Source organism: Larimichthys crocea, chromosome III (genome assembly GCF_000972845.2).
Source record: "Larimichthys crocea isolate SSNF chromosome III, L_crocea_2.0, whole genome shotgun sequence".
NCBI classification, from domain to species: Eukaryota; Metazoa; Chordata; class Actinopteri; family Sciaenidae; genus Larimichthys; species Larimichthys crocea.
The window spans coordinates 13,815,496-13,841,929 of NC_040013.1; the positions used below are offsets into that span (position 1 = coordinate 13,815,496).

General features: G+C 39.1%; 1 protein-coding gene across 8 annotated transcripts in view; it reads right to left on the minus strand.

Moving 5' to 3' along the window:
* Window positions 1-26,434, minus strand: part of adgrb3 (adhesion G protein-coupled receptor B3) — a 114,623-nt gene that overhangs the window by 18,232 nt on the left and 69,957 nt on the right. For all 8 annotated transcript variants that reach the window (XM_019275669.2, XM_019275667.2, XM_019275666.2 and 5 more), the window contains 8 exons: window positions 23,767-23,875; window positions 16,440-16,586; window positions 15,331-15,406; window positions 13,669-13,771; window positions 13,123-13,166; window positions 2,239-2,365; window positions 994-1,097; window positions 768-870 (listed from right to left, as the gene is read on the minus strand). In XM_019275669.2, the coding sequence (XP_019131214.1) occupies window positions 768-870; window positions 994-1,097; window positions 2,239-2,365; window positions 13,123-13,166; window positions 13,669-13,771; window positions 15,331-15,406; window positions 16,440-16,586; window positions 23,767-23,875 (813 nt within the window). The remainder of the gene's footprint in view (window positions 1-767; window positions 871-993; window positions 1,098-2,238; window positions 2,366-13,122; window positions 13,167-13,668; window positions 13,772-15,330; window positions 15,407-16,439; window positions 16,587-23,766; window positions 23,876-26,434) is intronic.

A 26,434-nucleotide genomic window follows, 5' to 3' on the forward strand; every position in this document is an offset into this window, starting at 1 on the left:
TCTTTTTGTTCATTTTCTTTTAGTTTTCTTTATGGCCTCGCACTTTTAATTGCAATTAAAGATCATAACTGTCTCAGTGCCAACAAATTGGGGTTGTCTCAAGTTTACCAGAGGACAATGTAACACCTGAGTAAAGACCAATGGTCCCAAGCCAACATTAAGTAGATCTACATCTTATAGAGACATTAAAAACACTTAATTTTCCATTTGGATGAAATATGAAAAGCTTTTCTGCGTAACACCCAAGAGAAAATGAGTACTTTGCTTCAAAGAGGCTGTAACCTAGCTGCTATATTCTTGTTTTTGTACTCTCAATGACAAAGCCGACATCTGGTATACAAAAGGCACTATTTTGTGGAATAGACTTCTGGCAAATGATGTATGAAACATATCAAACCTCAGCCATTTCAAACTAACAGTAGAGTGTAGTAAATGTCTGCAATTGATTGAGAACGGGTGAGTATGTTGCTGTTTATCTTTTAAAATAATGAAGAGGAAGGTGCATAAAAACACTGTCAAACACACATTTTCAATGTTGCAAAACCAACACAAAAATGAAATAAAAGAAAACAATGCACAAAACACACACACAAATAAAACAGTACAAAAATAAAGAGTACTAAGCTCTATTTAACCCAAACAAGGCCACGGTGGAGTGCTGCTTGGATCTTTTCACTTTGCCATTAGCTTGAGTTAAATCCTTTAATAGTTATCTGGACCTCCAGATTATTTAAACTGTGTAGAATAAATCTGTAAATGGCACTTACCACATTGTGGGTCTGCGTCTGTCCAACGAGAATCAATATGTTGGAGCAGATTATAGATAAGCAGAAGTTGAGGAGGATGATGGACCTCTCAGAGCGGATGTACCTAAATAAAAAACAGAATGACAAAAGCAACGAGATCAACGCGCTTTTTTTTGTTTGTACTCGGATCAAAACGTTCGTCATCATGTGGTTGCAGCTTAAGCTCTTTAAAAATGTTTGCAATTACCTCCATAGCACGGCATAGATCACTGCCAACGTGATCAAGGCGAGGCAAGACAGACCACAGCCAACTATCAATGTCACAGATGGGACCCCTGAGTACTCCATGGTCTGTGGAGGAGACAGTGGAAGACGAAGCAGTCAGTGGGAGGTTTGGATGTGGTTCAATGAAGCACAGTAAACCTTTATTATTGCCCAGAGATGGAACCAATCAAAACAACAACCACCAATCTGAATAGTCCAGAGTGGGTTCCTTAATGTACTGTGAGGTGTGAAGTGAAGAGCATGCGTGGGCTTTGAAAGTTGTTAAGATACATTGGCTAAAACTTTCCATATATCCGTGCTGGAACTGATATTACAGGATAGTGAGGGGCAGTGAAATCTATCAAATGCATCAAAATATTGTTTTTGTTTGATTCTGCCATTTCAAATCATGCGATATGGGCCAATCATAGGCCGACAATATGGCACATGCTGTCCATAGATGTGGCACATTATACACACTAGTCATGAGTGAATCATCACCAACAAGTGGACTTTTATGGCTAAATGAATGTCTCACTCTGCTGTTGAATGCTTCAGGCCTGATAAAGCTGAAGGTAGATAGATTTCTTTGTGCTATCTCAGTTCCTGCTGTGTACTAACACAGAGACCACCGTGTAGGCACTCTGTGTTCTCAATGTTAATTACTTTATCTTCTCATGAAATTACGGGCTTCTGGTTCCTTTACAGTAGTCTGCTTTCAGCAAATAATGAGCCCATAACATGGTTTCTAAATCTCCCCTAAAGAATCTTTATCACTCTGATGTCAGTCACAAACATAAAAAAAAACAAACAAAAAAAACATGTTAAATCTGACTATTTTGTTGTCAAATGAGACTGATGACAAGAGGAGACACACAACCATCAGCATGCACACACCCTCCCGCGTGCACGCGCACGCACGCACTCTCTCTCTCTCTCTCTCTCTCTCTCTCTCACACACACACACACACACACACACACTCACACACACACACACACTCAGAGTTATCTAAATCTATGTGCAAACTAGAAATATCCCCCACAATCTCCCTTTACAGCCGAATTACTATTAAACGGGATTAGCACAGCAAAGATTCAATTTCCCATTCGCACACACACACACACCACACACACACACACATACACGTATACACACGCGCACACAGCGTCTCTCCTTTACATTGGCCTATAAAACCCACACCGAATAACAAATCAATAGCCTACTTACTATTTCTCTTGGTTGCTGAGCCAAAATGGCGAAGGTAGATACACGATCACATAAGCATTTTGTATGGGATGCATCTGTAAGCACCGTTTTACATCCTTTTGTGGACCAGGCTCCCCAAGAATCGTTCCTGCAAAGAAGAAAGCAGAGGTTTTTAATTCCAGCGGTGGCACGACTTCACAGGACTTATCGATAGGCTATCTCTCTCTCTTTCTCTATCTCTCTCTCTGTCTTTTTAAATTATTTACTTGCACCGAGAGAGCGATATAGACTGTTAGATTAAATAATTAAAAAATAAATAAATTCAAAAAAAAAAAAAAGCGAACAGACACATCGGCACGGCTCTTGTGTGGCTACAAGCTGGAGCATTTCAGCTGGAAGCAGATAGAGAGGCAGAGACACGGAGGAGGGGGAGGACGCACGGAGCTGTCCAAGCAGACCGGTGCTGATTGATTCGCTATACGCAGATAAATACCAAACAACTGACAGCAAAAAAAAAAAACACTATTAGTCCCTTGTAATGTTGAGAGATAAAAGCGTTTATATTTACCTGCATGTCTTTGTGCGTGATTTTTCTATCCCTCTATGTTTTCCACACGACTGTATTCCTCACCCCCCCACCCCCCTCTCAATGCCCCCCTGTTATCCCGTCTTTTTTCCTTTTCGGTTGATTTTTTTTTTTTCCTCCTCTCTCTTCCCCCCTTCAACTGTTTTAATTAGCCGCTTTTTGAATGCTTCCTTAGGGGGATTTTCACCCTGGAAACGGTGGACAGCATCAGATTGATACTCTGTTCCTCTCTGCTGGCGTGAGAGGGGGAGGTTGATACAGTGGAAGAAGAAACGCACGCTGTCGCAGGATGTGTTTATTCGGCTGTAAGTCTAACGATATGACGATAATAAATGATATTTTTGGATCATTCCTCAAAATCATTTTTTTTTTTTTTTTTTTCACACGAAACTTGTCGCTCGTCGGCGCGAAGCGATGTGCAAAAGGAGGGAAAAAAAAGAGAAAGGGAGGGGAGAAAAAAAAAAAGAATACACACTGCAGAACTAATACCACCCCGCGGATGAAGCGCAAATGGTTGCAGCCAGTCTCCACTTCACACCACTAGCAGGTGAAATGAAAGGAGCGCTTCTCTTCCATTTGTCATTCGCCCCCTCTCATTATCAGAGAATAATAATAATAATAATAAAAAAAAAAAAACCTTCGTTTATTAAATACCCTCAAACTTTATTGGCACAAAACATGCGACATGCCTGTGTTCAGATCAGGTCTTTGTCGCAACACCTCATATTAAGATTCGTGTCACAAAACGCTCAAGCAAACACCTGTTGTCCTGCATGACACCTTGCTCGTCTTTTTTCACTCATTACAGCTCATTACTCATGACAAAAAGGTAGAAAAAAAAAGACTCATATCTGATTAAGAACACTATGGAGCATACTACTGTGGCTGTTCATTTGTGTGCCAAGTGGCCTCTGCTGTGTGAAGCAATCCTGCTTTGTCATTTGATCAATATGGCAGCAATATTTATTATTCCTGGAAGGGACTGTGGAGCCAATTGCAAATTTCCAACCAGGGCCGACCAGTACTCTGTGTACACAGTAATGCAACAGTAAAAAGCGATTTACTCTTAACTGGGCTGTGACTATTTTGTGTAAAAATATGTCACAGTAAGAACTTAATGTGAAACAAACACAGAATTGGCTTGTCATAAAGGTAAAAGTCCATATTCTCTGCAGGATGTGGAGGAAGTATCTTAAGGCACACACACAGTTGGAGCCCTCAATCACGTCTTAAAGGTCCGTAGAGGATGCACCATTCTGCTGCTTTGGTGGTTTCAAAAAAAAGGAAGGTTCAAACACTGACACTTCAGTAAATAAGCAAAAGTAAAGTCTGCCGCGAAGCTCTTGAACAAATCCTCTATTTCATGACTTGGACATTAGAAATGCCAAATGAATGCATGATGTATAGACAGGCACCTGTGGGTGCAATAAAGACCGCAGTTTAACAGCACAATTGGAGCCAGTAAACATTTACAGCTTTACATCAGTGTATCAGCTTCAACCCTTGACAAAAACTATGTTCCTGGTGGTAGCCCAAAACTCTTTAAGGCCTGTGTGTGAAATTGTGTTTGTTGTAGCTTGTCATCAGTGGAAGTGTCTGACTATATGTGAGCTTACAGCTTAAAAAAAGAAGATTACATTTGGTTTCTGCCAGTCTAAACAATGGCTTTGGATTATGTATGAGCCCAGTGAGAAGTTGTAGGGAGGCAAGTTCTTCAAAACTATCACTACTATTGAGAAGGTTGTTCTGTGCATACATGAAGGAAAACAACATTTGAACACATCCTTTAATAGCAGTGGAGTAACAGGCCATGGTGCTGTTGTATTTGGAAACACAACTGTCAGATTCACTCTCCAAAGCACACTTTCCTTGGGATGAGATTGATAGCATGTGTGACGCCTCTACTTCTTGAAAACTTTGCGATGAATCCACTCTCCCTGGTGACGAGTCAATCCTCGACATGATCTGTTGCTAACTTTTGACTTACTAGATGTTCGTTTTACTTTTGTGCCAGTGAGAGAAGCTGACAGGAGAACATCCCTGACTGGGAATTTATGTATGCCACGTCTGATGTGTTGTCTGACCTTATCTGGGCCCGGTGGCCTTAGAATATAAAATGTACCAGAGATGACTGATGACATGACATTCATCACCTACCTTTTGCTGAACACTTTCTATCCATGCAGTGATGTATTGACAACTTTGTACTAAAACTTCCAGCATTAAAATATACAGTATGTGACAAGTTTTGATCATGCCCCAATTTCAACATATTTAGTTGTCAAGATGGGGGATAAGTGACAGCAGAGTGACATAGAAAGTCAAGAAAGTTTAACACACATTCAGTATTTAAAACCTTGCGTCTTGCTGGAACCAAGAGATCGACAGTTGCTCAAAACTCCAATTACGTTTGTGTTCCTTCTTGAACTTTGACAGATTGAGTTCCTCCAGCCAAAGAGATCTTATTACTAAACCCATAACTTATCCAGATGTCCAAGCAGAGCACTTAAAAGTCAAACAGTAAAGCTCTGTTACCTCACAGTTGTCCAGCTAAACAAGCTGCTGCAGCTGCATAGACTAAACCGCCAGACAGAGCCGTAGTTCTTTTTTTTTTTAGCTCGTGTTGTTTTTTATACCTGTCAGACAGTTTTGCATATGACACTGCTTTGCTCACCGTATAGTATTTCTTCAGGAGTCGGCAATAACAATCCAAAAGCCTTTTTTAAATGCATTGCATGCCCACATCAGAATAGTCAGGCGCCGGACGGGGGGGCTTAAAGAGTGCCTCAGGCAATACACTTTAGGCAATTTTATAAAGTCTTGAATGACTGACACACAATGACAGAGGCAGACGAGGGTGGGGGCACTGCTAGGAAATTATTCCATCCATCTTGGATCTCCTGATGACGGGCAATTTATATCAGCCTGTGGGCCACGCTGCACGTGTTAACTGAGTGAGGATGAGAGAAAAATGAGTGCATATATTTTTATGTAGCAAGAAAAAAAAAGAATCCTGAGTGGGAGGTAAAAAAAAAAAAGGAGGTAGACAAGCAAGAGATCCTGCAGTTTGGGTCTGTGAGGACATGAATGGCTCCACACGTGTATACAAAGTGAAGGTGTTGTGCACCTGCTAATAGGTCCATTATGCCTATTATCACTGCAGGTGGGTGACCTTCAGCACACCTGTAGCCGTGTGTATCCAAAAACAGTTTAAAATCTTTAAATCCACATGATTGTCATATTATTATTGTTAATCCCATACTCTGCAACTGTTCCTTGCATGTAGCACTAGTCGTTTTTTACTTCATGTTCTCCCTCAGGGTGCACATGTGATCTATCCCAGCTTACATCCTGTGCTGTCACACACACACAAACACAGCGATACCTCCTGCTGTCAACTAATGCATGGTTAGTGTCCCCCATCAGTCAATCATGAGTCCTTACTGGAGCGAAGCTTACAATTACTGCAAACATCGCCCACATCGTTACTTCTTTTGCCTGCCAACATCCTTTTTACAGCGCGCAGAGATTATTGCAAAGTGGACAAGGAGTGGTCCAGAGTTAAACCTGAAGTGGTTGAATTTCCTCATAAATCAATCCACAAGAATTAAAGAAAGCAGCACTCTCAGCCATTATAGTCTCCTGATCTGGAGAGTTGATGCTTTCAATTCAAAACCAAACCTAAAAACAACAAAAAAAAATTCACTGGGACCAAATCTGCGAGTTGCAAATTGTGGAGCAAATGTGTTGTGTTTGATGTACTATGATTTAAAAAGGTTTGACAAGCGCTGATCTCAGTTATGAAAATGTCAAAGAAGCTTGACATCAAAGAAGGAAACCATTAGAGAGCACTTTGAACAGAATTGTAATAAAGAGATGGAACCTAGAAATCAATACATCTAAAATGGGATGGGAAAGTGAATGTTGAGCTCTGTCACCTGATGCATCAACTTGTTGAACTTCTAAGTAGCCCTAAACTTAAGTATATTAAAATGTGTAGATATGTACTATTAATCACAGAAAGAATCAAGCTTTACACACACACACACATCTAGAATGTTACTACAGTACAGTAGAAGTTAATTAACAATGTAAGATTGGCGCCGCTCCATGTCAACTAAATGGACTTTTGAGTATTTCCTGTAATTATTCTTTTTTGTTCATACTGTGCTATCACACGTTCAGTCTTCTGTGTTCAGCATTGTTATTGTAACTAGATGCTGAGCTGACCTGTTTTTCTCATCCAACACATTTCATTGTACTGTCGACACTGTGGTAACCTACATATGACAATAAAATTAAAAACAGTTTTAACATTTCATATAATTAAGTGCTAATTGTTTATACCGTTAACTGCATGGGTAAATATAGGTTTCTACTGTGAATATATATATGTCTGCATTATATGCTGAACTGCATGTGCAGTAAAGGTTTCTCTTGGTTCTTTAAGATTGTTTGGTGTGGCCTGGTTGGCTAAAATCCAGCATCTCCAGATGTTTTTAGAACCTGAAGCTGCAACGGCAACAGCTGCTTTTCCCACCTTGTAAATGATTCATATGCTTTGATTCTACGGGAAGTAGAGTGTTCCCGATAACATTCATGGTGCAAACTGTACAGCAACGAGTAATTTGAGTTATAACTATTATATAAGTCATAATAGAAAAGCTGAATTATAACATTTTACTACTCATCATTTTTCATTTCATCTCATTCATTTCATTTTTTTTTTTTGAATCAGCAGGTTTTCTACAATCATGATCTTCTATTTTAGGATTAACGTATTCAGGTTGTTATTTGATATGGCCTTGTACATTCTGTAGAGTAAATCATCTCAATCGACTATAGTAGAAACTGTCAAAGAAAGGAAATACCCAATCCTGCTGAGCTACAGCGGTGAAAGTATAGCAATACATGTGTCGTACATGTTTGGTCATAAAGATTACAATCTGTGTGGTTATACTGCACCATGAGATGAACTACATTTCATGGTTACCAATACCAGCGTTATATCAGTTATTACTTTTAGAGTGCTTCAGATAAGAAGCAGAAGAGCAAAGGGAAATCATTCTTAAAAAAGTAAGAAACCGGTCTAATAAATACGGCAGCCAGTAAAAAAAAAAAAGGCTGTGAGTTGTAGATAGGTGTTTTAAAGAGGGGTCAAGATGCTGTTAATCCTGATGTGGCAAGTTGTTTTAGGACCTACACATCTTTAATGACAAGTGGGGTCCTCTTCAGTTTAAGGTTTGGCCTCTATAAAACACAGCTGGATAATCTGAGAGGGGATTCTAAAACATCTGCGATTAACAAGTCAGAAAGACACTCATATGGCTTCCCATGTGCCGCTTTACGAGGATTCGGCGGGTTTTAAAAGCATGTAATTGCAGGGGAACGCTAAAAGGCGAGAACCTCGCTTGTAAGGATATTCTGTAATTTTCTTTTCCTGCATGTTCTGCCACTGTCTGGAGCGACTAAAGAGCTAGAATTTAAGTGATTACAATACTCCAAATGAGATTAATTAATCTTTCTAAACCATTTTTAAAAAGATGGAGCTGAAAACTCATAATGCAGTGACACTAACCTTTCAAGCTAGTGTAATATGTCTTGATTTAATTGGTAGATTATTCCCACACAAAACATTTGTGTGTTCCTTGAACACTACAGGGACGTTAACTGATCTGACTTACTAGGTTACATTTTTATATTTTTCCCTTGGCACAGTGGTGATATATTGGTAATTTTCGGCTTGTTTGATCACTGAAAATATTGACATTTGCAGAAGTAATAAAAGTGTATGCATCTGACATGTTTACGCTCGGTGCTGTGGAGCCGCAGACATAAGAGTAAATGAGAAAAAGATATTGGCTCTCTAGATGCTCTGATGTTTTAGGTTTCACAGCTCATGGAGTGCTGCATACTAGCACGATCATTTACATCTTTGTTTTATTCTCTGCTGCATTTTTTTCCCCCCCTCATGACTTTAAGGTAATCACAGTGACAGCCAGGTGCAGCAGAATTTCTACAGCTTATAAAAACCGGTCAAAACATGACAATCACGGGAAGCACACATGATTAAATATGGCTTAGCCGTATGTGAGCCGTGACCAGTATTCTAGATAGTTCAGTAATTTTACTTATTTTACTCGCAAAGTATTAAATGAAAAATGCTTAAAAACCCTGTTTAGACTTAGTGAACAATTGTTGAAATGAAGCAGAGAAAGATCTGCTGTATTGTTTCTATTCAATAATTATCTTCTTACTTTAATCAAATCCTCAACTTATTACAAGTAAAAGCATTCAAATATATTATTGGATTATTATCACTGATGCATATATTACACAACATAACATATAGGTAGCATTTTTATATTCCATTTGAAACTAATTTCATTGATTTATACCGTATGCAGTTTTTAGTATAATTAATAACAGTTCATTTTATTTTATATTTTAAGCAGATCTTAAAATGTGAATCTATGATCTGTGAAGAAGCCTGTGTGTAATTATACCTCTTTGATAACTGTAGTGGAGTAAACACTACAATATTTCCCTCTGAAATGTACTATCATAAAATAAAAGGGAATTACTTCATAACAATACTTGATTATATGTATTTAGCCACTTTCCACTTCTGCAAATTGTCAATGATGCTGTATACAATTATGTATTGTGACTCAAATTTAAATCATGCAAACTACTCGGTACTGGTGAGAAAGAATTGTCCAGTTGTATGCCTGTTTTTCTGACACAATAATTAAGTTAATGGATTGTAAAATATCAAATTATTTTTATTAAAGCAGTGCTTTCATTCATAAATAAAAACAATAGCATCTCTTGCTGTCTCTTTTATTAATCTTAGTCTCCCTTCTGCTAGAACAGAACAATCGATTTTTTCTAATGTTGCACTTATTATGTTTATTTAAAATGTATCCTCTGTGTCAATAAGATATGGGCAAAACAAGCACAGAAAGGTATTTGAAGAAAGTATGGATCCTATCACAATATCAAACTACAGCTTTGCAGCGATGAACAGCATGTTAGGTTCTCCCAGCCGCTTGCATAAAAAGAGAAATCACAACAGTTTTTTCCTTGTGCTGTCACATAGGAATATTTACGCTTCTGGTTTCCACCCCTGTGGTGGAAGTGAAGCAGCAGAGAGCAGAGACTCAGGTGTGGCAGCTGTCTCAGCCCTGCAGCTCTTACGGTAGCTGCCTCCAGTGTTCAGCTCAGTATTCACATGTTCTGTATCCGGCACCACAACAAGTTGGTGCGATGGGCAGCACAGAGGACACACAGTCCTCCACTCGTGAACAACATTGTCATTTTGCTAATTGTTACAGTGAGCACTCTCATTCGGTTTGAACCAACATGGCTGGCAGATGGCGTATTAGCCCCTCAATGAGTCCTGAGAGTGGCTGCTATTGTGTAATAGGAAGAGCCAACTGTTTGAAATGAACATGATAATCATACCACAGAGTCATTTGGTGGTGCTCTGATTAAAATGACTTGGTGTGGATCATAAAAAAAATAAAAATACTGATATGAAACACTTGGTTTGTGAAAGTCAGTGAAAGAGAATGGAGCAGAGTTGTCCCAGTTGTATCTTTGCTGTTCAAAAATAGACCACTTGCCCTCAAATACTATGACAGAGGACAGACCATGCACAATTCATATGCTATTTCAAAGTAAAAATAACAACCTCATATAAGCTGTTGCCTAAGCTGGTTTATCTACAGCTGCAGTTTTCAATTAATATAACAAATCTTTCCAGTTACTGCTCATTAAAACTCCAATTACAAATACACACCAAATTAGTATCTATATACTGTAGGGCTGTATTACAACATGTCCTAGAGTAATGTGCAACATATCTGAATATCAAAGATTGAACTTAGTCCTGGCTGATCTGGTGTCGTCTGTGGCTGCTGGTGTTAACAGTAAGCACCTTTTAGAGTAATAACACTGGTCCCTGAGTTGCTCTTGAAAGAGACATGCATCGACTGTTGGGGGAGGTAAATGTGTCCTGAGCAGCTACTGTACTTTGTCAGAAATGCAACAGAGGAGAGCAACTAGTGTGTCTGTTTACAGTGCACCCAAACAAACAATGGGGCTGAGAGGACGCCCCACATTCAGCAATGCTTTGTCTGCTGCGTCAGTGTGTGCATGCATTGTTTCCTGTGAATCCCTTGTGCATGTGTACAATGTGAATCCCACACTATACTATACTATTACCATATATAGAGAAAGAATTATAGCATGCAAATACAATACATATTGTTAAAATAAGGCCTGCTGTGATGAAAACTTAAAGGCTCTAGAGCAGGCATGTAGGCCTGCTGTGATGAAAACTTAAAGGCTCTAGAGCAGGCATGTCTAAAGTCCGGCCTGGGGGCCAGTCATGGCCTGTGGTCAGATTTAATGCAGACCAAAGCTTCACTTTTATAATATATTATTTATAGCTTGCTAAGATTGTCAGATACTGTATGGCTGGCAGATTTAGTTTTTTGGGGGTTTTTTTTGGTTGACATAATGAAGCATTTGAACCTCTAAGGCCATAACTGCTGGTGTTATATATCTGTAGATAAACACAAAATATTACTTTCTGAATGATTTTGTTAAAGACAAGAGCAAGAGTATTACGCTTTAAACTTAAATGTTAACAGACTTTGCATTACTCACAATAAATCATGTTAAAAATGAACATGAGGATCAGATTTCTATCAACTTTATGCAAGTTTAACGTATTCCATCCAATTTATTCTTCTTATCTGACTTCAGATGTGAAAGAAAAAAAGAACTGGTTTTTAGATTTGTTCATGCCTGATTGGCTTAGATTTGGTTATATTGTCATTTAAAAAAAATAAATAATAATTGTTAACAATGAAAACAAAATTGATACAGAACAGTGCATTTGTATGGAACTGTTATTGTTAATTTTTTTCATTTTTAAAATGTTAGTATTGGCCCCGAGCATCTTCACATTGTCAAATCTGGCCCTATTTAAAAGAAGTTTGGATGCCCCTGCTCTAGAGTGTAAATAATTCACTAGCTATCAGCTTACGTTTTTTAGCGTGACTAATAAATAACAATAATACTAGTACAGGCTTCAGTGAAAAGTAGCAAGAAAAGTTGACTTTCTCCAAGTGGAAATGCTCCAGCAACTTTGGTTTTGTCAAGTGACACTGTGACAAGAACACTGCTGTCAACCGTTAACTGTGCAGGTACGAGAAGCATTCCGCTGCGAACAAGGTGACATCAAGTCCCCTTTGACACCATCACAACACCAAACTCAAGCAACTTTAAAGGGCATGTAGAGCAGTCAACAGACATTTCAGGAAAGCATTAATTAGGAGTGTAAATGTACAAGGTGTTGACAGAATGATGAAAACATTACAATATAATCATGCAGCCCAATCCCATGACTTTCTTTGTGATCCTTACAATTTCGCTGTAATTGTGTCAAATCTTTACTTGTCTCCATGGTAATTCTTAAAGTCTTTAGCTTGTGCTGCTGTTGCTGTTGTGCCTTTTTAAGAATACGGCTGTGTTTTGCATTATGCCCTCGTGATTCTTGAGAGTTTTCCCCCTTGCTATGTAATTCTGCAGTCCTTATGGCTGATGCTCCAGCACTATCTGGCCTGTTAAGTTTCCTTATCAACGCTGACTCTCAAAATGAGTATTTTTCAGATGTCTGCTGAAGCTGACACTTGCTGCTAATTGGCTTTTAATTTAACATTCTGTGAAGCACAACTCACTTGTACGAATGTCTCTGTAATTGCGATTTACTCGAGTGAACATGTGTGACTCATATTACGATATTACGTTCTTATGAAGAGTCTTGACGAAATCATGATGGCATATGCTTAACAACTGCAAGCGTAGAACCACATCAACCCTGACTCAGACACTGGGGACACCTAATAACTCCACAAAGAGAACCGGCTTAAATACATTTAAGTCTCAGCAAACATCATAAAGTATGCTTTACAATTTAAACCTGGGCTTTTGTAGAGGCTTCAGCTCAGATTATATAATAATAGATATTCCTATTATTTTATCCACCCCTTGGTAAGAGCTTAATGCATACCTTTGCCTTGCAGGTTTATTTTTTCCAGCCCTCTTGCTTGTTTGCTGCACTATTGGGGTTACCCAGCTTCTTTGCACAGATGTGCACCAGAGAATTGTGTCCCTGGTTTTTGAAGATGATGCACACTAACCCAATTTAAGACATGTAACAGAAAAGTAATATAACAAGTGTGTTATCCTGAAACCCAGGAATCCACCACACACACTAAGAGGAGTAAAAACGCATGCGCACTTACATTATGTTGCTGTCCCACAGTGCACAGTAAGGGTTCATTGTTCCCTGGAAGGCAGAAAAAGGACAAAATGTTTACATGATAATTATTAATCATCATTATAATCATCATCATCATTACAAAGTCAGCTGCATATTTGTCCTTCTATGTGGATCTTTTGAAAATGTGTTTCATGTGTGGAGTAAACTATCAGAGACACACACACGCACGCACACACTTGCTGACACATTCAGACTTACATGCACCTTATCTTCAAGGTGAATAAAAAGCCTGGCTCATAACAGGGATTGTTCATGTAATTATCAGACTGTGGTGAACTCTCCTGACACCGGATGCTTGCAAATTAATTATCGAGCCAATTAACCACCATTGTGTGCTGATGTACTGGGTGGTGATAAGGGCTTTGGTCATTGCAGGGCATTCAGTCAAAAGACAAAAACTCATATAGAAGAATCGTTTGATCTTTTACAGCAAAAACTAACATCCATAGGTCTAAACAACATTGTCATTTGTCAGTCAGTGTGATTCAAAATAATAGGTGATGCTTACATTTGTCAGGTGAGCCAGTTCAATCTCCAGGTGGGAATCAGTTGCCCTGGGCTCAGGTCTCACAGTCACAGCAATGACCTTGGAGTTTACGACCGTGTTGTTCCTGAGTTGAAGAAAAAGAATTAGAAAACCTATTGAAATTGTTGTATTTGTGGGTGAAATGCATAATGATTGACTTCACTTTCTTACACAATGTGGTACAGTAGAGGCTTGTGTTTAATATATAAGCTTAGCTGTATTAGCCTTAAGCTTTGTTTTACTTCAAACACCTGAGGTCTCGTTTTATGCTCTGTGAAGAAGCATTACTGTAACACTTCAGGATTAGGTTTAAGTGCAGTCAGTGAGAATTATGTGGGATCTGTAAAGAACCTGATTTGAGGTTTCTGAGAAGATTTTGTGGACGCATTTTGAATTTAAAGTTCCTCTGTGCTCTAATAATGAAAAGTTTTGAGTGAAAGTTCTTTGAATTCATTTTAATATAAAGTATTTCTCCTCCGCTGCTCCTTGTATTGAACACTAACTCAAATATAAAACACTCAATGACAAGAGGAATGAAAAAAGCTGCCCATTAGACGTCAAAGCAGCTATAGAGGATGTTTGCAAGTAATGGTGTTCAAAACATCCAAGCAGACCAGGAAACAGAAAACACAAATCAAAGACTGGTCTGCACTGAACGAGATGTTCCTTTGTATCCTATGCTTTCAAAATCTGGCATCATAGTCCTGTTTCAAAAACCATCTCCAGCTATTGTATAGCTGACAGAATCTTCTTTTTATTAGAAGCTGAAATCCATGAGCACTTCCACTAGGAAGAAAACTGTCAACCTCACAAAGGAAAGTAGAGGTGATACAGCAGCCCCCTGTCCTACCAGCACCACTTGAGCTGAGAATATTTTTATCTGACGTTGTCACATGTTACAGGTCTGTTATTGTAAAAAGGGAATCAATGGAGTAAATGGATATGTTTTTTTGGTTCTCCGCTCTAAGTGCACTGAGAAACGTGGTGCCAGAAAGTTGTTTGAAACTTAAAATTTAGCAAATGGAAAATCCTCGAGACTTGATCCTGTTAGTCTGGAGAGGACGAGCTTCAGTGTCCCAATATGAGCTCCTCTCCACATGTGCACAGAGGGCTGCTGCTTCACCAGTGACAGCTGGCCTGGCCGGTGGGATGACCGCTCTGTCCTTGGGACGTTGGTGCCAGGGACTTGTTGATTGGGGTCTGACACCAGGTGTTTATTCGGGACACCCTGCTGCTTTTCCAGACACTAATGTCATCCTTAATTAACTACACATCCCATGCATATGTTTCATTTACTAAATCGAGTTAGCACAAACAAACTTCATATGAATATGAGGTTTGTTCATCACCAAGTACAAAATAAGAATTTTGAATAAAAAGTATCAGCTCTAACTTTAAATCACATTGCCACAAAAGCAATACAGGTAAAGTCCCTGGATTTCTCTTGTTGAAACTTTGAATTTCATGTCTTTGAAGCGGAACATTTCAGGGACACTGGAATAAGGCACAGCCTGTTTTTAAGACTTGATCTACTACACTGAATAAAAATGGACACCTCTGCTGCTTCCAAAGGATTAAATCTGTCTCATATTTCCTCCTGCCAGCAAACCAGAAAATATAGACAAGGAGATACGCTGCACTTACTTTGGTGAAGGTAGCATGAGTCCAAGAGTCTTGTAGAGAACTGTTCCCAAAATGAAGACAGGCGATCCTTCCATATCTGAAGGGAAATTAAACAATTAATTAACACCACTGTCAGGCTTTTATATTGACAGTCTTCCCAACCTCAATATACAAGTGGAGCTGGTTGCCAGATTTTCAGCTGAAAAATGAAAATGTCCATAATGTATGATTTTAATACTGTAAGTTTTACCTTCCAATAAAGCAAATTTTCATGATTTGAAGGAAAGTTTTAATTGGGAGTAACACTTGGCTTAAGCAAACCTGCTAGTTTGCAGTGCCAGTTTGCAGTGTTATTTGCCAATAACACTAAAGAAAAAGAAAAAATTCTTTGTAACAAAGAGCACTTCTCGCAACTTTCTTTTTCGAATAGACTTTGTTGACTCCAGTCAGAGAAGTGCTAAAGTCTCCAGAAGAATCAGCTTCTTACACTCTCCAAATTAGAGTGGCTGGGGTTCGACACGTGACGCTAATCAATCCCTTGTTTTGTTATCTTTGATATATTCCAGATAAGACTGATTACACCAATTAACCAAATTGTCTCGCTCTGGATTGCAATGTACAGTGGCATCTGGCAGTGTTTGAAAGGATGCTGGAAATGCTGAGTCGATGAAAAACTCAGTGACTGAACAAGCACAAGCAAGGAAACTGGCTTTGTTCAAAGGCTTGTAGCATTATTTCACTTTCCCAAAACAAGGAGTGATGTAGCATAAAACATAAAGAAAATATCTTCTGCAGAGGACTGATCTGCATCTGCGTGAAAGTCTTATTGTAAATTTTCAAAGAAAGCAATTTAACTAAAATTATTCGGCTTTTGCTGAGATGTGTAGATATTTGTTCACCATTCCTCAGCAGTGGCCAATGAATCTATCATTGTCTCTTCACTATGCATTAATCCTTCATTTCTACCACAGTTCCCTTTGGGGATTCTATATATGACACTGCAAGTTTTATACAGAAGTAAACTTTTGCATACTGTACATACACGTGAAGGCGTGTGTATGTGTCCTAAAGAAAGACTTGTTGGACTAGGAGTAGTAAAATGGCTCTGTGAAATATATTAAGTCACATACCTGCTGACTGGGAAACAAAAAGGCCCTTTGGGATGACCACTTTATCTTCGGAGTTCCTGGCCCAGTCAACCATGCCTTTACGACCCTTCATTGGGAAATTGATGTCAGTCATCACTGACACTGCTGGAAGTCTCTGGATGCTGGCCACTGCAGAATTCAAACACACGGACCAATGAAGAAATACTGATGATCAATATGCTGTAACAATGAGTGAGTTTGCAGATTGTCTCATTTTACCAAACAGTCAGCTTATGATATAAAAAAAAAAAAAACATATCCTTCACGTCACAAACATAGATGAATGTTTTGTGTATGCATTTACATGCAAATTATTTACCACCATTTTGACTTTTTTTTTTTTGAACATTCTTTTATTTAAAATTATGCGTATAAAGAACAACACAAAAAATTACACTAAAAACAAAACAAAACACAACAACCCAGGAACAATTAGTGTCTCAGCATACCTACAATCCCAAATCAAGACAAACTACACAGATGGACATCCCACCAAACTAATCCCAGAATAAGGGGGAGAAAGTACTTTCCGCAGGAGACCTCCACAAAACAACAAAAAACACAATACCGAGATAGCTTCTTACGACCAGCCGTTACCAAATTATCTGTCTGGCCATCCAAAATGGGAAATGACAGGGGCCCACAAAACCAAAAACAAATCCATTTGTACATGAAGTTTTGCAGTTATCTTTTCCATCAAATACACATTCTTTAGTCGCTCTCGCCATTGTTGAAGGGTGGGAGGTAGAGGTTTAAGCCAACACAGGGTTATCATTTTCCTCGCCACTAGTAGGAGAATCTGTAATAGTTGGGCTTTTCTCTTCCCTATATCCTCCCCTGGATTCAAATCCAGTATATAATGTAATGGGTTCAGCGGTAATGTAATTTTCAGAATGCTCCAGATTTCTGCTTGGATACCATTTTGACTTTTTGAAGAAAAACTTTCCGACTGCTATGTCTGGTTATATAAAGGTGAGAGGGGAGGATTGAGACGACTCTTATGTCTGTATGTTAATATTTAAGTTAGCTTAGCTTTGCATAAGGGCATGGTAAAACAACTAGTCAGGCTTTACAATTTCTATATACTGTACTCCAAGATATAACTTATAAGTTATAAACTTAAAATAAAGACAAAAGTTGTGATTGTTTGTTAAGTTATGTGCTATTGCACTATTAGTGCCATGTTGCATCATTCTGGGCAGAGTATTTCTTGCTGCCTGTTTACACCTGGCAAATCTCTGCTTGAAGATTGGGTATACATATATGAGCCGGCTTTTCATCCTTCAAAGGCTGTGCAACAACACATCTTATTTACTGTTTGAAGGTACGATTTGTAATCCAATTATAAACCAAAAACAGACAAAACACAGGACTGGAGTCTGCTATCACTCCCATATAGACGGGCACATCTTCAAATACTCTGGCTAACACCACACAGTGACGGCATCTAGTTGCCAGTGTATTCAGATGCTGATTATGGGTATGATAAGGTGAGAAATACAAACTGAATTATCTTAAGAATAAGTGAAAAATCTGAAGGCTGTCATTCTTACAAATCAACAATAAGCATGATCTACCGTAATGTTTAGTAAATTACATGCAACACTGCCAATAACCACATGTAGACCACCTGTAATAGACCCCCCTGCCTAGTTGGTCACAGTTGTGCATATTAATTAGCTATTGTATAGTAGTCTTTTCATTGATCTCACATGCACAGCCTTGTTGTGTAGCATTGGCAGGTTGTATTGCTACACAGCCTATCTATCGTAAAATGTCACAACAGCTGCATGCCTGAAGTTTCTTTAGAAAGCCCAGCGATTGCCCAGCGTGATGTGGTTGATAAACAGTGTGGAAGAAAAGAGTAGAATTAATGCAGTAGAGGATGAAGGACAACCAAGTAATACTGATTACATTTATCAGACAGGGGCAGCTACTGTTATTGGGGAAGCAAGTTGCAACAAGGAGGTAAAAATCATTCATCTGCTTGGTGTAGTGTTGACATGAAAAGTGACCGCACAGCTGTTGTCTCTGTTCATCCTTTTTCTCCGTGCCCTTATAAATGCAATGTCTCAATTTCCTATATTAAATGCTATTGTGATTAAGTTGTTTGAAAATGAAAGCTATTAAATATATATCTATTAAGCTACATATCTCATGACTGCATTAAACTCTGTTTTAATGTGTTATTACACAGGGTATTTTCTATTTTTAATCTAAGAGGCACTTTCTAAACTTATTTTTTTAAGGTGAAAATGACAGGTAATAATAGATTATGACCCTCTGTCATGAATGTCTGTCACGTCTGAAAGTCTATTCAAATGACAGTTAATGAAAAAGTCTGACGCAACCTCTGTTGCACAGGTAATTTATATGTCAAAGACGTTCCTAAATAGGTTTTTAATGCATTCATGCACAGTTTACCACATTTACCACAAACTGCAAAATCAAAGTTACAATTGTCACCTGACAATGGTAGACATGTAATCTTCCTAATCACTCTTTTATTTTCTTACCTGCCCACTGAGGTGCCATAAAAGGCTAGTGCACTATGGCAACGACACAGAAAATTCCAAGGATCAACTTAAAAGGCCTCAACATTACAAGGGAGGGATAAAGATGTCCTGCTCTCTACCTGGTATCACATCCAGTCGTGGTCAGGTGGTGCTTCAGCCAGGAGAATTTGAAGCCAATCCTACCATTGATGCAAAAGCTCTATTGTTCCTTGTACTCTGCCAATAATACAATTTAAATCCTGGCAAGACTCCATGTTTGAGTGAAATCTGTGACAGAAGCTGTGTCTGTGTGTTTCGGATGATCCAGCAGCAGGCATAAAATCACAAAGCGCCACGAGACCCTGAATTTGCAAAGAGGCCTGTTCACAGCACCAGATGTTGGGAGCAGGAGTCGTAAGTGTGTGTGTGTTTGTTTGTGTTGGGTGGTTTTAGTCACGGGGCACAGTGTGAAACACAACGGGGTGCTAGGAAGACTGAGACTGAGAGTTCTGGGTAATTCTGCAGGTAAATGGGGCTTTACACTTGCCTGATGGGGCTAGACAGCACAAATAAAGTGATAATTTAGGATTGTGATGCTTCTGAACACCGATTCAGTGCATTCTGCATGGCTCATTTTCATAAGAGGGAATTATAGCATTGCTCATTACATCTGAATGCATTCATGAGAGGTTCAACATTAAGTAAACTGTTGAAGTCAGATAACACAAACATTTTGCATGGAAAATAATTGCAGCCATAGTCTGTGTGTGTAATTGCAATTAATCAGTATTAATGTCAAAATATTCTCTCGACCGTGAAGTGCGGTGTCACGATAGACAGCCAGAAGAAAAATATAAAACGCACAAGATGCATTTCACCTTCAAAGCGGTGTTTAATTTTCTAACATGTCCCAAGCTTCACTTTGTCCTCCAAGTGTTTGCTTGTAAGGAGAGAGAATAAGTTCCTGGACTGAAGAGCCTTTTGCAATCAAGGTTATTTGACTAAAAGTAGGAGGACAGAGGACGATGCACTGGTGACAGCCAGTATTTATCTAGGTGTCAAGAGGCTGCCATAAATTAGTGACGAAATGATGCCGCAATATCTTACTCAGCCAGATGCTCTCCACTTGGCTTCCACCAATGGATCTACAAAACTTTCCATTCCTTTAATCAAAAGGGCTACGTGGCCATCGGGGCACTGTGGTGTGAGCTGAAAATTACTGTGCGGCTGGCTACCAGAGCCTGTGCTGTGTCCGGGGATAACATAATTATCCTGAAAACTCTGTGTTATACATCCTGGCCATGTATCATCAAAATGGAGTTTGGTATACTGAGTAATTTTCCAAAAGCACAGTAAAATGTGACTGAATTAATGCACTTTTTACACAAGTCTGCATTTTGGATAATAACGGCAACACTAAAAACTGAAACAAAATGTTTTATTTTTCTGACATTTACATCAAACATGTGAAAGAATGTAGTTAATTCTTGTACTAAAACTTTCTCTGCATAAGACCTTTATATTTTTCCACCAGCAGCTAGTAAGGCTCCAGCTGATTCTGGCCAGAGGCACCTCATTACTGCCACATCTTCAGATAATTGCTCAAAAGCCAAATGGCCCCTCAGTGCCGAGATTTTTCAAAAAGCTGCTTCAGGAATCTGCCTGCCTCGGTCCTGCATCACCAGAATGATACTAATATTGTACTTCCAGCATTTGCATACTCTTGCTAAGTGGTTCGCACATGTTCTTTAAGAGTTTGATGAAAAATAATGTGTGCTTTTTCTTTTAATGAGCCATCACAAAACAAATGTTTTCAACCTATTACTTTATGCAGAAACATTAAAACTGTAACCCAGAGGCCTCAAATTAATGTATGTTGAAAATACATGTTCAGCCATTATGTTTATAAGTCTAAGAAAGATAGATATAGTAAACAAGTTTCTTTCAGTGACATAAAGCCTTTTATTTAGGGTGAAAATATACAAGATGAATGCTGGGAGATAAAAAAGTTTTCGAAGGACTGGGACTAAGAATTTTGACAGTTTTATGTGTTTCGACTGGATTAGTGTGAAAAAGGAAGGTCTGTCTGCTTTATTAGTAAAACTGATGAGCCAACACAACTGCAACTCATTACCAAGGCACATTAGCAGTAATCAGGAAGACTTCAGTCACACCTGAAGAAGAAAAACAACTGGAGGCGACTTGCTTTCAAAAAGTTCTCAGTGCCTTTGATGCACGTTCCGTTTGACAGCCATATTCATATTTACTGTGGGGAGGTAGGAAAAAATAAATAAATGAATCAAACTAACAAATGAACAAATCATAGTTTTAGAAGTGCGGCTCAAACACTTTTGATTAGCCTCATGTTCAATTAAGCACTGCTACATGAGAGAAGAAAAATCTTAAATCTCAGGGATTATTTAAACTACTGTGATCTCAAGGTCGTGATGCTGTCATCCTCCATCAGGTTCTATCACACTTATTTTAGTCCCTACAACACGTTCATTTGTCTTTGATTTTAGTCTCAAACATTTACTCCAGTGCTTACATGTCATGCCAAAATAGCACCACAGTTAGACTTGTGTTTTAAAAGTTCCTATTGATGACAGCATAGTGTCCTCATTGAAGCAATCAGGCTAATTTGTGACAAGAACAGAATGTGTGAAACTCATTTTGTACTAATTAGACTTACCAGTGGTTCTCACTGTATCATTACCGAACATAATATCACAGGGTTGTGTATTTCAGTACAAGTATTAAAACTTGCAGGTTATCTATCATATTTAAGTAGAAGTCGTTAGTCTATGCAGGCGTTTCAATTTAGTCAAATCAATTTTTAAATTGATGGTCCTTTAAAAGCGGTACCACACAACAATATATCATAATTTTCATGGAAATGAGGCCGAAGACATGACATGATCATTGTAATGGACTGCTTATGTCAAGTCTCTGTGATTTTGAATTTCATATTGTATGAATGCAATAGAAACTAGTGGAGCTCAAACAACGTGGTATGGTAAAATCTGCAAAAAATAATATAAAAATAAAAAATACTCCATGCAGCAAAGTCCTTCAAGAATAGGCCCCGATTATGCCAGTCAGTGTTTTCTTTAACACTGAAACAAGATGCCGAGTTGCGTCATCACCCCATGTTTGCCGAAAGACTTTCTGTCACATCGTGTCTGACGGATGGACACGCTTTAATCCCTGGTTCCACAGATTTGAGCCGAAGCCAGACAGTCATACAGATGACTAATATAATAAGAGTCAAGTATTTCATATTCAGGTTTAGCTGTGCACTATTTATCTGGATAAAACACTTAATGGTCAATTTAGAGTCAGTTTCGCAGAAGAGATTGCATATTGTGTATGAAGCGGGGGTCATGTGTTAATGCTTTTTTGGAGCACAAAGAGGAGTCTGTGGCAATGAGATTGGACGGACACCATTAAGCCAAATTGGACGAAGTATAAAGTAGGAAAAGGGCACGGAAATATTCTCACATCTGTGAAAGAAGTCATTAATGCTTGGCATTATGGAATGCACTCAAGCCTTATTTCCAAGTGTCCATTACTTAATTTGCCTCTCATGTGTTTTATAATGGCATTTTGATGGGTGCATTCATTGTACCATGTTTGGTATGCTATTCTTGGGGGCTACCTATTCATCATTATGGAAATCATATACCATAAAGAGCCATTGAGTGTGAGTGTTCGCTAGAAGTGGGTCAAATGTTAGCTATTGTAAAGAATACAAGGAAGAAATCTCGCTCCTCCAGAGGAATTGCCTACCAGCACAGCTGCACATGCTCACATTCACTTGCATGAATAAATCACTACTGCAGTTCTATTATTCTATTCCAGTAAGACACCATTTATGGCTGAGTAAGAAATGAAATGCCACAGAGACCTCAGATCATCCAAGAGGCTGTGCGACAGAAGCAAAAAGAACCCATGAGAACATTAGGGAAGAGAAATACTGCTCAAAGACTCATATCCAGAGACGTTTTGTTTTTTTTGTTATCCCCAAAGAGGAGGAGTTATAATCTGGACCACAATCAGTGGTGCAGAAAGAAAAAAATGCTTGCAAGCTTATTACAGCTTAAAAGAATAACTGGTAATTTCACTTCCTATTTTATAGCCTTTTAAGTCCAGCAACATATATATTTTTTAAAATAACTGCTAATCTCACGAGGAACTGACAAACAATGTTTTTCATGCTGCTGCACCACTGCACAGCATGCTTTAGGGTACGCTCTGCTAGTCATGTCTTCCTCAAAGGACTGCAGAACAGAATGACTTCACATTTGAATATGCCACATATATTTTATTCGACTACTGCAACAAACCCTTGAAACTATGGAGCGATAGAAAATGTCTATCACGTGGCATGAAGAAGACAATAAAAGTAAAATCTACTACCACACAATTATGAATCAGTATACAAATATCCTATTTTATAGGAGTGCTGTGTGTACATTTTCTTATTAGCTCCAGTTAGAGAAGCACTTTCGTGTGTGTTCGTCTTGTGGGGGTTCTTCCACTGCATGCTCTTGATATTGGATTGGGTCTTAAGTGTTTTCATAGGAATTTAGCACATTAAGACCACAAGCTTGGTTTTAATTACCATTATTGATTTGCAGTAATTTTACTCCCCCACCCTTACCACGCGCCATTTATCCTAAATTAATGATGGTGGGGAAATTGACACGAGGAGTCAGCAGAGCACAGGGATTATGTGTCCATGTCAAGCAGAAATAAATGGAGAAACAAGCTGAGTGGCTGTGTGCCGGGAGGAAAAGTGGGCTGATTCTTACCCAAGTTTCCAGTCATCAAATAGGCATTGTGGAAATCCTTCATGCCCAGTCCGACGATGTGGATGAATTCCTCTATGACCTGCATGAGCTCCACTGCTCCAGGGTAGATCTGGACAAGATAAGAAAGATGAGAAGACACCTTCAATTTCACAGATGCAGCAGTGGTCGGTCAGTGTCGGTGGACGGACTAAAGGGTGGAGCGTTAAAGAAAAGTATAAAGGCGTTCAAGACAAATCATATAAGAATACATATAAGAAATACAATTTATTATGGAAGCTGTAAAACCACAAAATTAAATATTAAAAATTGTGATAGTTAAATAAACAGTGAAACAAGAAACCGGAGAAATGTATTGACTATGTTGCCCATAAAGTTGGATTAAAATATTTCTACCTCTTCTCATGAAATGATTGTGACAATGTGATATATTCTTGATTCCCCTCAAAACTTTGTTGATCAGTCTCTTCCAAACATATCACAGTGGGAATTAAACTAATGTGTATAAATAGGAATTAAAAGAGGACTGTCTAAAAACACACTTATTAAAACTTTAAGGGCAACAATGTGTAATATATTATATAAGCTAATTTTTTGTGCTGAAACTGATATATTGATTGATTATTTAATCTGAAACTGGTTTAATCTGGTTGTACAAAATAAGCAATTATTATATCTAATCTTGAGTTCTCCTGCATGGTAATGGGACTTTCTGATACTTTATAGATCAAATGATTAGTCGATCCATCCTGAAAATATCGGGCAGATACTGACAGCCCTAATTGAACCATCCATGTGACATCAGCATCAGAGCTATAACCAACCAGTTTACACACACAGTTGTTGGTTGGCTTCTCTTCTGAAAGCCCCTGCCAAGTCAAGGGTGATTGCCCGGGTTCATGTGATGCTTCACGGATATCGGCACTCAGTGAGAGAATGCAGAGCCAGGAATTCAGCACCACGGACAGCTCCGCGACCCGACCCGTAGCGCTGCTGGTCGGGTCAGCTCTTTCCTCCGAGTCGATAAATCAAAGGCACGCTAATCCAATAAATGACCTTCAAAAGATTGGACTGTGATCCTGGCTGCCAGACTAGTAGTGATGGGTCAGATCTAATAAGAGGCTTTGATTTGGAGGCCAGCAGTTTTGTCCTTTGACTGAGATGGAGTGAATGCTGACTGTAGGACTGTGTAGCTGTGCCATACATGATCACTCTAACATGGTTGCCACTTGCCACAGAACAATGCTGCAACATTTCAAAATGTCAAAATGTGTCAAATTATACAAACATTATTGCAGGACTTTAACAAATGATGTTGCCAGGCAATTAGAAAGCCTTTTGAGTGGCATTAAGCAATTAACACCTCACTCTTGATATTCAACAAACACCTGAGGCAGGTATTCCCCTCCTCGGTAACACCTTGTGTTCTGTGTGTTTGCACATGCCTCTACATGTGCCACCGCTAAGCCAAGCAAGCGGATCAGTGATGCTGAAGTTGAGAGCCTCTGACACAGCAGAGTGAAAGCCATAGTGGGGGAGAAAAGCACATCACGTCGCCCCTTCCGGCATGTCTGACGCACAGTGCAGTCATGCTCATTCGGCTGGTCTCCATGGCAACCGTGAGATGTGAAGGCAGTGCAGGGAAATGGCTGCAGTGGAGGTTCTGTAGACAGAGCTCTTCCTTTCCTTGCCATGGTAACAGTGACAGGAGGTGAATATATAGTGATCTCTGCACAGAGCCAACTCTGCAGCCAGCAAAACCTCATAGTGAGCTGTTTCATGTGAGTGTTTTCAATGTCCACAGCACACAGTGTGTGGGTGCTGTGTAAAAAAAAAACTGAGCTCATTAATGCAGGAAACGCCAGCAAGTGAGAAAAAATTGATAACTGTGAAATCCAAACGCCGTCTATTGAATTCAGACGACGACGCTTAGCCAATGTCCTCTTGGTTGAGTGCCGAAACTGAGGCAGCACTCCTTAGACAGGCACATTAATAACTACAGAAATAATTAACACATATCTCTTCTGGGTGTTCAATCACAGAGATAACTTTTCCTATTCCTATATTTCCTCTGATCTGCCTGTCTCCATCTCTGTTGCATTCTTACTGACAAAACCGCTCATTTATAAGCTCTTCTCACCGGCAACCTACCTTTGGGGCCTGCCAAAGTATAACTGCAGTGAGTAAACAACTAATTACTGCCTGTAGAGACACTCAGGACTGGCACTCATGGCATAGTTTGAGCTGCTTGAATTCCCTACCATCTTACTTGAAGTCGAGCATGGAGAGACGGGGACAAAAAGAGATCTGATGGATTTTAAGATGCCGTCTTAGGCGTGTGTCAGCGCATGTGATACCTAATTTAAGTCAGTTTACCAGTGAAGGTGACAACAGAGCAGATGCCCTCTGCAGAATAGCAGTCATCACAGATGGTACTTCTGTCAAAGTCTGGATGTGCATGATTTCAGAGTTCAGGTTGTCTCAGACACCAGTGGCAGTTTTGAAAACGAGAGTTGCCACCTCTCAGGCTGAGAGATGTCGAGATGACGACAGAAGATGTAGCCAGAAGCCAGTCTTCACGGATAAACACAGTGTTGAGAAATTGTACTGTTCTGTACCCAAATGTTGCAGCCTGTTGCCCATACATTTGTACTGGATATTGCTTCCTTCT